At 35.2% G+C, this 12,363-nt stretch overlaps 1 protein-coding gene across 23 annotated transcripts in view; it reads right to left on the reverse strand.

Annotated features, from left to right (window-relative positions):
- Nucleotides 1-12,363, reverse strand: part of NEK1 (NIMA related kinase 1) — a 189,364-nt gene that overhangs the window by 54,887 nt on the left and 122,114 nt on the right. For 16 of the 23 annotated variants that reach the window (XM_073341591.1, XM_073341586.1, XM_073341589.1 and 13 more), the window contains 6 exons: nt 11,048-11,131; nt 9,037-9,114; nt 7,463-7,558; nt 5,601-5,774; nt 1,147-1,212; nt 828-1,050 (listed from right to left, as the gene is read on the reverse strand). In XM_073341591.1, coding sequence (XP_073197692.1) covers nt 828-1,050; nt 1,147-1,212; nt 5,601-5,774; nt 7,463-7,558; nt 9,037-9,114; nt 11,048-11,131 — 721 coding nt within the window. Of the gene's footprint in view, nt 1-827; nt 1,051-1,146; nt 1,213-5,600; nt 5,775-7,462; nt 7,559-9,036; nt 9,115-11,047; nt 11,132-12,363 lie in introns of those variants that run through there. The other 7 variants (XM_073341598.1, XM_073341599.1, XR_012158624.1 and 4 more) reach the window with 7 other exon arrangements.

Consider the following 12,363-nt stretch of genomic DNA (forward strand, 5'->3'; position numbering starts at 1 on the left):
CGGAAGCCTTAAAAGAGCAACACTCTGATGCAGAAACTACAAAACCTGAACCACCAAAAAAGAAAATCAACCTTCTGCTGGAGGCATCTGACTCAGATGATGAAAATGAACATGCATTAGTCTGCTCTGGATTGTTAGCGAGCAGAACCCAGCATTTGGCACGTAAATATCTTGCAACACCAGCTACAACAGTGCCATGTGAATGCCTGTTCTCACTTTCAGGTGACATTGTAAACAAGAAGCAGGCAGCATTATCTCTTGCAAATCCTAACCCAACTTGTTTGTCTGAGCGATTGGTTGAGCAAGAAGTAGACTTGTAGGCTCTAAAGTTTTACATTGTTTTATTTTTGAAGGAACGTTTTTTGTACATAATTCTACATTTGTAAGTTCAACTTTAATGATAAAGAGATTGCACTACTGAACTTGTATTAGGTGAATTGAAAAATACTATTTATTCTCTTTTTTACAGTGCAAATGTTTGTAATCAAAAATAAATATAAAGCGAGCACTGTATACTTTATACTGTGTTGTAATTGAAATCAATATATTTTAAAAAGTAGAAAACATCCAAAAATATTTAAATAAATGGTATTCTATTGTTGTTTAACAGCACAATTAATTGCGCGATTTAAATCACTTGACAGCCCTAGAACATAGTCATCTTGAAGACTTTGAAGAACTTGGACAGAGGCAGAGTAACCATTTAGATAGTGAAAGGGTTAAGATTAGGAGAATTGATCTAGTGAATTGATACCATACACAACAGATTGGCACCTAGGTATCAATGATGGAAATGCTCAGGTAGGCAAAGCAGAAAGCTTGCTTACTCTCTGTCCCCAAAAATGATTCTTCCATAGTTAGCTGTACAAGAGGAACCACCAACTCAGCTGCTGCCACCTCCCATTTCTTGCGATCTACTAGAAGTGGATATTCTTCTTTACTCTCTTCAGCCATAGCTGCCTCACAGGTGTCTTTAGGCTCCTTTATTCCTTTTACATCGTCCTGTGTTTTAAGATTTTGATTCAATCTTCTTAGTATTTCTCTTTTATTCTGAAAAAGGACAAAAGTATACCGGTTAAATTATTCTAAATTCTGAAGAGAAAGGAACAGGAAAAATCAAATAAAACCAAATATAATTTGATTTACTTGCACAGCAAGATCTGCCTTCTTTGTTTCTTCTGTGGTTTCCTGGGTAGCAGTTGTATTTTCATCCTGTAGATCCAGGAAGCATGAAATTCAATGCAAGAATGCAAGCCAGAAAAATATCTTTAGAATATTTATAATCTGTACTAGGTGAAGGAAGAAGAAAATCTTTCTAAAAATCTCTCCATTGATAACTGTTCACTCTTTTCATTTTTGTACAATATTTTTATTATGTAGCTTCACTCAGAGAATTTCTAGGACCAATTTTGTCTTTGAAACATTCAGTACCTGGAAGTTAAAAGTTAAAAAGCTAAGAGTCTGCATAAGCAGACAGTAAAAAGAAGGATCAGAACATAAACCAGGGGAGATAAAGTAGGGCACTATGAACACTCACATTTATGCCTGAAGTTAAGACTGAGTAACTCTTGAAAGAACAGAAAATGGGCAAGGAAAGAGTTAAGATACGCCTACACAAAAAGGAAAAGGGAAGGGAAGACATAAAATCTTCATTACAAATAAAAATTGAGTGGCTAGAGTGGTTGGATTTAAGTAGGGAGAAGAATGAGAGAAACATCATCTTCTCAATATTTGAGCACAAAGTAATCAGTAGTATCAAAAGTAGTCATCCAGATCGAGGAGGAGGAGAAAAAATGGATCCACAATTTTTTCAAAAAAGTATAAATGCTATTATGTTGGCAACTATGTAACACCAGTTTATGGTGGCCCCTTATTTATGGCTACATTGAGATTTTTATCAAGTATTTTTGAACTTTTATGTCACACAGAAACATATAGGAGCTTAAACATTCGAAAGGTTTTGGCATTAGAAACATTACACACTAATTTCAATCTACGAAATCAAAATTTTTTAGAATAAACTGAAAGGCAAGTGATAACATCAAAGTTCAGCTTATGGCAACAAGGAAGAAGAAAATTACACAGCTTTCTAAAGGGGAAAAAAGAGTGGGTGGAAAAAGGCGACTGCTATTGGGTAGAATCAGCGGCCAATGAATGTTGAAGAGAGACGAATGAATGGTACTGTGTACCACTAAGGAGTATGGTTTGCTAGAATACAGAAAATCCTGGAATGTAAGTGAGATATGTGATAATAAGGTTCTATATAAACTCAGGAAGCTTATTTTTCAGAATTCAGAGTACTGATTTCACTAAATGATTGTTTCTTGCTATCGTAAATGTGACAACTATTCATTAATATTGCAAGTGAGTGATAAGCATTACCAAACATCACTGCATGAATTTATCTGACTTAACATGTTTAAAAGTTGAGAGACGTGGAAGGAAATAAGCAACTGAATGATGTAATGAAAACAGAATTCTTGTAAGGTAAAATGTAAGTCCTGCCAACAGTTACTAAGCAACAAGAGAAAAGATTTAGGGTTATCACAAAAAAATTGGATATTAAATTAGGGTGTTTTTTGGGAGGATATTTTTGAGGATCAAATGTGCCACTGAATAAAATTATCTATTGACGTGGAAGAGCAAATCATTGTCAAGTTTGATGAGACCGTTTTTTAAGCTACTACAATGACTGAAATATAGGCACAATAATAATTTAAATTAGGACTGTCAATTAATCGCATTTAACTCACACTATTAACAAAAAATGAACTGACATTAAAAAATTAATTGCGCACTGTTGAATAGAATACCAATTGAAATGTATTAAATATTTTTTATGTTTTTCTACATTTTCAAATATATCTATTTCAATTACAACACAGAATACGAAGTGTACAATGCTCACTTTATATTATTTTTTATCACAAATATTTGCACTGTAAAATGATAAAAGAAATAGTATTTTTCAATTCACCTCATATAAGTACTGTAGAGCAATCTCTTTATCATAAAAGTACAACTTACAAATGTAGGGATTTTGTTACATAACTGCACTCAAAAAACAAAACCAAGTAAAACTTTAGCGCCAAGTAAAACTTTAGCACCTACCAGTCCACGCAGTCCTACTTCTTGTTCAGCCAATCGCTAAGAGAAACAAGTTGGTTTACACTTACAGGAGATAATGCTGTGCACGTCTTAATTATGTCACCTGAAAGTGAAAACAGACATTTGCATGGCACTGTTGTAGCTGCCGTCGAAAGATATTTACATGCCAGATGCGCTAAAGATTCATATGCCTCTTCATTCTTCAACCATCGTTCCAGAGGACATGCTTCCATGCTGATGATGCTCATTAAAAAAAATAATGCGCTAATTAAATTTGTGACTGAAATCCTTGGGGGAGAATTGTATGTCTCTTACTCTGTTTTACCCGCATTCTGCCATGTATTTAATGTTATAGCAGTCTCAGATGATGACCCAGCACATGTTGTTCATTTTAAGAACACTTTCACTGCAAATTTGACAAAATGCAAAGAAGATATTAATGTGAAATCTCTAAAAACAGCTACACTACTCGACCCAGGATTTAAGAATCTGAAGTGCCTTCCAAAATCTGAGAGGGATGAGGTGTGGAACATGCTTTCAGAAGTCTTAGAACAGCCATACACTGATGTGGAAGCTACAGAACCCGAACCACCAAAAAAGAAAAATCAACCTTTTGATTTTGATGTTGGTGGCATCGGACTCAGATGATGAAAACGAATATGCGTTGGTCTGTGCTGCTTTGGATCATTATCTAGTGGAATCCGTCATCAGCATAGATGCATGTAATGGTGGTTGAAGCATGAAGGGACACATGAATCTTTAGCACATCTGGCATGTAAATATCTTGTGACACTGGCTACAACAGTGCCATGCAAACACCTGTTCTTACTTTCAGGTGACATTGTAAACAAGAAGCAGGCAGCAGTATCTCCTTTAAAATGATAAAAACTTGTTTCTCTTAGTGATTGGCTGAACAAAAGTACGACTGAGTGGACTTGTAGGCTCTGAAATTTTACACTGTTTTGTTTTTGAGTGCAGGCATTTAACAAAAAACCCCCCTGCATTTGTAAGTTGCACTTTCATGATAAAGAGATTGCACAACAGTACTTGTATGAGGTGAATTGAAAAATACTATTTCTTTTGTTTATCATTTTTACAGTGCAAATATTTGTAATAAAAATAAAAATAAAGTGAGCACTGTACTTTGTATTCTGTGTTGTAATTGAAATCAAAATATTTGAAAACGTAGAAAACATCCACAAATATTTAAATAAATGGCATTCTACTGCTTAGTGCAATTAATTTTTTTAATCTCACGATTAATCGCAATTAATATTTTTTAATCGCTTGTCAGCCCTAATTTAAATATTTCTTCCAGACCTTCCACCAGCAACTCAATCTGAGCTTCATTTTAGGAAGTATGTCTGTTCATCTTCAACACCTAAACATGGCAGAGATCCATATCACTGATCAGACTATAAAAACAACTGCAAGTCAGAGACTTGGAACTTGCTAAAAAAGTTACAGTTTTTAACGTAGCACAAAGTGAACAATTTAAAGAAATATAAACAACTGAGTTTAAATTTGTTTAGATGAGTAGACCCAAGAAAGCTCTATAACTAGATGTTTCAAGTGAAAAAAAGGAAAAAAAAAATCAAAGGAAGATTTAAAAGAATCAACAATGACATTAATGCAAGACGGATGGCTGAATATAGGAGGAGACATGATGAGAACTATCCATATTGAGGAAAAATGTATTCTTACATATTTCCATTGATTGTATGACTGAAAAAAAATCCTGTAAGATATTGTGTCCCAATCATTAAAGATACTATCCAAAGCCCCCATTCTACAAACACACACGTCCATAATTTTGCTCCTGCATTAGTCCACTGAAATTAAATGGGACGCTCGCAATAATAAAGTTAAACTCATATATAAGTGTTTGCAGGATCAAGGCCCCGAAATAAAGAAAAAAAAAGAAGAAACTCTTTGCTATTGTCTCAGACAACAAAAATAATAGTGACAACAGTTACAATCTTCTCAAACATCTCACATAGTAAGCTAATTTAAAACTCTGAGAAAGGAGTAACACAAAACAGTCATAAGTTCAAAAATTGTTTTGCAACTACCTTGTCTGTGGGCGGGAGGAGGGGGAAAGAACTGAAGCTCCAGCTTCCCAATGACCTCCCTGGAAGTTTCCAGACTGTGGGCAAAATCCTGGCCTCATTGGACTTCAATATGTATTAGATCAAGTGGTGATATTCTGGATTTTTAGTGTTTGCATTGATAGTAAATGAAGTTGACCAATCTAAATTATAAATTGATGATCTCTGTGGAGGTTAACTTGATAGATCTGTAATTTATACCAATACTAATTCCATCAATTTCTAAGGTATCCAGTTCTCATTAAAAACACATAGTGTTCTTAAACTAAGTTTATAAAATCTGAACAGTCTTGGATAAATATATCTTCTAAAATCTTGTGCCAGTTCAGCAGATTTTTTTTCATTTTTTATTTTTGTTCATTTTAGATTTTAGCAGATACCTACCACACCCACTTCCTTCAAAGCTGAAGTCATAGAGATAAGTGGTGTACTGGGCTTCAATGGAAGTTGTGGTTTGGCAGGAGGTCCTCCAGGTTCTTGTTGCCCAGGGACAGGATTAACCCCAGCTGCTGACACATTAAAAGGCACCATAGGATTCTTTACCCCTTTTGCTGTCAACTGTGTTTATAAAAAAAAAAAAGCTATTCTATTTTAACATGAACCAACAAAAATAGCACAAAGTTATCAATGTACCATGAATCTACTTAAATCTAAAGTGAGATTGCCAGTTTCACTTAATCCTATGACAGAAAAAGACTTTCTCCTTGAACTGTCAAGTGTTATTACATTTATTTCCTCAAAAACAAAATTAAGTGGTAAATATCTTCGCTCTGTAAAGACAGGTGTTAAATATTTTGTAGATTCTTAATTTATTATGAAAGACCAACACTTTACACTAAAGACTCAACTCATGTAAAATAAAGCAGCAATATAGTAGAGAGGCACTCTCTAAACTTAGCAAAACCCAAAAAGAAAGGGGTATTAGAATGGAGAAATAAAAAGGTTCTGCATGTAAGCGCTAACAGGGGGTAATAATTTAAAAAAAAAAAAGGTTAAACAATTAGAAATATGGGAAATTAGCCAGATTGATGTGAAGACAGCTAGATTTCAGCACCCAAAGAGTTACCATAGTAAAGGCATGATAAACTGCTGATCTAAAGTTTGATGGTAGAACCCCTTGAAGAGAAAGTAGTTTCAGAATATAGACATGCCTCAGTGACATCTGAAGTACTCACAGGTAGGTTTTTTTAAAATTACATGATTTAATTTGACAGGACATCTTTAAAAACAGTTTATGAGAACTATTTTTAGAAGACCCTGTATATGCCCATGAAATATTAAAAAGACTTGTTGTAGGGGGTGGGTGGGAAATCACGCCACAAGGCTGAAAGCTTCTCCACTTACTGCTGGGGAACAACAAGACAGTAAATATTATTTGTATTTTTCTTCCTTGAATTTTTGCCCAAAATAAATTTTTTTTTGCTTGAGTATTTTAAAAAGGAGTAGAGTTCGTGGGTGTTAGATTTTATGAAAACCTGTTTTTAGCATTTTCAGGTAAATTTCATTATTTAATTTAGTTTTAAATTCACAACAGCACTGCCACCAAGTGAAAGACTGAAAATAGCACTGTAGCCTGTCAAATGTTGAAAACAAGTATAAATTATAACATTAATTCTTGCCACTGTTGCAATTCATTGCATCAATAGAAACCAGTTAAAATTCATTATAAATCACCATTTGTTCATTCATTAAAGATTTTCTGAGTTGAGCACAGCTTATCAACAAGCTCCTATGTACTATGAAAAGGGACAAATAGTTCACACATCATTTCATGCTGCCTAAAAAGATCACCAACTGTACTCTTTCACTATTTCCTATTTACAAGCATCAAAACATTCTTCTTTTATGCTGCTATTTTACCAATCTGATTTTTCACTCCAAAGTTTTTATGACTAAAAGAACAGTTATGTGGATTTCAACAACACATGAACAATAGTAAATATTTCAACATGATCCTAATGATTTTTTTTTTTTTTTTTTTAAAGTTCAGTGTACTTTTCGAACTTAAGCCAAGATTTTCATACCTGGTGCCTGAAGTTAAGATCATAAATAAGAGTGCCCTCAGAGAGGGACACCTCAGTTTTAGCAGCCAAAACTACAGTTACAGAGATCTGAAAATCTTAACATTTTTTTCATATGACTAAAATATAAGGCCAACACTGTACTCTTTGGCTGAGAGACCAAGTCTGGGGAGTGGTCATGCCAAACAAAACCAACAGTGTGTAAGAAAGCTCTTTTTTTCTTACATGTTCTTCCCAAGCTTTCTTCTCCCTTTCATATGCCTCCTTCCTCTTTCGCTCTAGTTGCTCTTTCAGAACTGCAGCTCGCGCGTTTGCTTGAGCCTACAAATAAGAAAAAAAATAGGCTTCAATCCAATGTCATAAACAGTAGTTCTCCAACTTCTTCATTCTGCAGACCACTTCAGATGAAACATCCCAGATCCTCAGTTCTTCAATTGTCAACATGTGACACTTTGCATGTCAAATATGAGAACTAACGTCATACTCAGAAAACACCCAATAATACAAAATAGTTCCACACAGAATTTACTTAATGTAGTTCACTAACTTTTAAGTCTTTTCACAACAATCCATCCTGCCCCAAATAAATTTTTTAAAAGAAGATTCTAATGTCAAAATGTCCTTGTACACTTTTTATACAAACAAAATGGAAATAAAAACCTTGAACTAAAGCAGCATTAAGATGAAATTTTCAATACAGAAGTTCAAGGTCATGGTTTCTGTCATTAAATAAAACATTTTGCATTTCTGTATATAATACATATACAGAAAAGACCAAAATTAGTTACTTTAATCATAATATTACAGTCAAATTTGTTTTCACATTGCCCATTTTCCCCATCAACTTTAAAGGACACATACTTGGTATTAGTGTGATGTAGACAGTTATTGTTACAAGAGACCATGGAGCAGAATTCAGACTAAAAGCTCTGAACTCTGTAGACCTCCTGTGGAACAGAAAGCTAAAAACTTTGCTAGAGAAATATAATTTTGAAATTAAGCCATGAAGCTTTATTCACAACTGTATTTGTTTACACTATGGCCTGAAGACCAGGCCTGAACACAAAGCATGCAAGAGCATCTGGAAAGTCTTTTCTTGCCAGTGTTTAATTAACTCAACCCCTTCCTCCTCCCCCAAAAAACGACAGATTATTCATGGTGCACTCAGTCTTCCTCCAGCATTTCCATCATGCCCACACCAAACTGTCTTCAGAACCAAGCCTAACAGTGAGAAAAGCTTCACTCAAAATGTAGCTTGCTTTTTTTTTTAAAATGAACATGTCATAGTGTAAGTGACCAAAAATAAACTTTAGTATTGAAGTAACCTGTCAACTTAATAGTTTTGTTACTGCAATACAATTCAAAGTATTTATAATTCTATCTTTCAAAAAAGTGTAAACAAACCTATGTGTTGGAAGAAATAAGTTAAATTAGTTCAAACTCAGACTAAAAACTTACTTTTACATGTCCACCAGACTTCTCCACAGCAACCTGAAGCTAAATGAAGAATGGTGCACAGTGCATACTTCTAGAGAATGTATGTTTTGCTACAGAAAAATACAACTCCTCTTCATATATACAGAGGGTGTCATTAAAACACAGATTCACGCATTACAGTATTTAATGTTTACAATGAGAAATACCAAATATTTAGTAATGTAGTGTAGCTACTGCAAATAACAAATAAACAATTTTAAAACTGTACAACTGTATTCCTAGTCTACTGCCTGATTCAATGCAGATAGAAGAATATTAAGTGGATTTTAAAGAATTTACTCTAAACCTCTTTTTTCAATTACCTTTAGTGCTTCAATTTTTTTGCGTCTCAATTCTGCTTCTTCACTTGCTTCTTGTCCATCAGAACCATCAGCTTCATTCTACAAAGTAAAAGTTCTTAAAAGTGAGCAAGTCATAGTTAGCTCACAGTTTACAGATTTGAAGTCCAGAAGGGAACACAGATCAGCTTGTCTAATTCCCTGCATAACACAGGCCATAAAATTTCACTCAGTAATTCCTGCATCAAGGTCAGTAACCTGTGGTTTAACTGGAACACATCTTTTATGAACAAATCCAGTCTTTAAATTGAAAGTTTGAAATTTTTACAAACCAACAGAAAACAATTATTTTAAAAGTGTACCACATTTAAAATACCTTTAATCCAGTTAGTGTAAATACATACAAGAATGTGTTTCTATTAAGAGCAATAACCACATTAACACAATATTAAGGTTGCAAGGCTTAGCACTCACAAAATCAGAAAGTTAAGCATGAATGCAAAACTTTAACCCTGCCTGTATACATTACAAAGCCATCTCTAATTCTGCCATCACATATTATTAGACTGTATTTAACATAAAAGTATTTATGAAAAAGGCAGCAGATGGGGCAAGGTCTGAGATACTGTATGCCCTTTGCCTAAGTACAACAAGCACCAGAGTGCCCACTATTAAATGGCACACAAGCATTACAGGAGAGGCAGATATTAAACCTCAGGAATTTAGCTCCTAACATCGTAGCTAAAGTCTTGGTAACAGGGGTGGGCTCCAGGCCTACTAACTAGGAGAAAAACTCTATGCGCCACTGGGCGACTAAAAGACTAGCTAACTAATAGAGAACTAAATACTACTAGAGTGGCAGAAAAGTATGAATACACCATGAGAATTCTGTTTCAGTGATACAGAGAATAAGAAGGAACTGAGGCCTCCTTTGCCCTTTATGCCTTAGGAGGAAAAAGAGGCGTGAGGAAATCCAGGGTGCAGCTGTGGCCCCAAAACACTCCTGGTCAAAAGAATCAGATCTCATATGCGTGAGGCACAAGCACACCAGAAGTAGAAGCCATATGAACAATTACTTGAAGAAGCCATGTTAGCATAAGTGAAGACAGTATTCTAATGTATACACACAAGGGATCAGAGTTCAGATTGAGCATTCAATCTTAACTTTTAAATTTTTTGACTTGAGTGCTAAACTGTACAACCTTAACACAGCATTGGCAGGTTCTTTCACATCGCATTTCTAAGGAGTTTTAAAAGTTCCAAGTATTTTTAAAGGAAAGAGTCCCCAGTTCTAATAGGCAACAAGCAACAAATGTAAATAGTGCTTTATCAACATAATTGGTAAGCTTCATACTTGTAGCTTTAACATTCACTAGTTAGTAAAAGATTGATTAGAAAAATCAAACATTTTCATACCTACATAAATATACAACCTTAAGAGCAGTTTAAAAATTCTTAAGATGTAATCTGCCCCTCTTGGCCCTGGGGATTCCCCCAGGTTCCTTGGTTGTAACCCTGTATCATGGCAGTTTTTTGGCCATTTAAACTGATCCAAAGTCAATTTCCATTTTAAACCTGTTGATGGCATTTCAATGCCTTAGACTGGATTAAATAACAAAATACATAAATTAAGGATACAGCAAGAAGGCAAAGCCAGACTAGAATGAAAAGTAAGTACTAGTACTCAAAGAGCACCTCAGCTGTATTGTTTCAAACTTCAGCAGTTTTTTGTACAATCTTCTTTAAAAGATTATGGTTCCAGGGTTGTTTTTTCTTTCCATTTCTTTTCAAGAATAAAAAAGTTTCACATATTTACTCCACAAGGGCTATATGGAGCTGCTCATACTTAATGAAAAAAGATTCACCTTTAGATAAAGCCTCAACATGGAAAATGTCAGCCTAAAAGATGTACATTTAAAAAAAAAAGGGGGGGGGAGTGGGGAGAATTACATCTGCATAAAAAGATCTCATGAGCAATATTCTAGAGCCTTTCACTACTAGCTCCTCAAAGCCTTTAGAGTTATTTTCGTCCAACCTTTTCTCCACGAAGTTTAGCTTTAATCTGCTGGCGTTCATTGAAGTTTTGAAGTCGGATCTGTCTTAATCTTGCCAAATATTCCTATACGGAAAAGGAAGTAAAGTTTCAAATAAAAGGCAACAATGAGTTTTGCATTTTGTATCTAAATTCATATGGTTCCACAAAAAGGTCAAACAAAGGAAAAACTACTGCTAAATTAACATTTATTAATTTCTAAAAAAATTCAGCTGATTTCTTCTCTAATGAAATGAATGAAAACCATAACTAGTGTTCCACAATATTAAACTTGATAAGCTTACAGTTATTAAGATTGCTAAGATCTGGGGAACTAGGAGTAGTTGTATTTATTACAAAAAGAATAGAGGTGGCTTTGGGATTTTGTTTTTGTCTGGGGTGTGTGTGTTTATTTAAAAAGAAAAGAAATGATTTTTTTTTTGAAAGATGACTGAAGTAGACAGCTATTACTAAGAATATTGAGCAACAAACTCTAGGACTATATGCATTAATGTTTCCTGATGTGTAGAAAGAATAGTAAATATGGCAGGCGACCAGTTTGACTTAACAGTGAAATCCTTGCTGACCTTAAACACAAAAAAGAAGCTTACAAGAAGTGGAAGACTGGACAAATGACCAGGGAAGAGGATAAAAATATTGCTCGGGCATGCAGGAGTGAAATCAGGAAGGCCAAATCACACCTGGAATTGCAGCTAGCAAGAGATGTTAAGAGTAACAAGAAGGATTTCTTCAGGTATGTTAGCAACAAGAAGAAAATCAAGGAAAGCGTGGGCCCCTTACTGAATGAGGGAGGCAACCTAGTGACAGAGGATGTGGAAAAAGCTAATGTACTCAATGTTTTTTTTGCCTCTGTCTTCACGAACAAGGTCAGCTTCCAGACTACTGCACTGGGCAGCACAGCATGGGGAGGAGGGGACCAGCGCTCTGTGGAGAAAAGTGGCTTGGGACTATTTAGAAAAGCTGGACGAGCACAAGTCCACGGGGCTGGATGCGCTGCATCCGAGAGTGCTAAAGGAGCTGGCGGATGCGATTGCAGAACTATTGGCCATTATCTTTGAAAACTCATGGCGATCAGGGGGAAGTCCCGGACGACTGGAAAAAGGCTAATGTAGTACCCATCTTTAAAAAAGGGAAGGAGGATGATCCTGGGAACTACAGGCCAGTCAGCCTCACCTCAGTCCATGGAAAAAATCATAGAGCAGGTCCTCAAGGAATCAATTCTGAAGCATTTAGACGAGAGGAAAATGATCAGGAACAGTCAGCATGGATTCACCGAGGGCAAGTCATGCCTGACTAAC

This window comes from Lepidochelys kempii, chromosome 4, assembly GCF_965140265.1.
Source record: "Lepidochelys kempii isolate rLepKem1 chromosome 4, rLepKem1.hap2, whole genome shotgun sequence".
Taxonomy (NCBI): Eukaryota; Metazoa; Chordata; order Testudines; family Cheloniidae; genus Lepidochelys; species Lepidochelys kempii.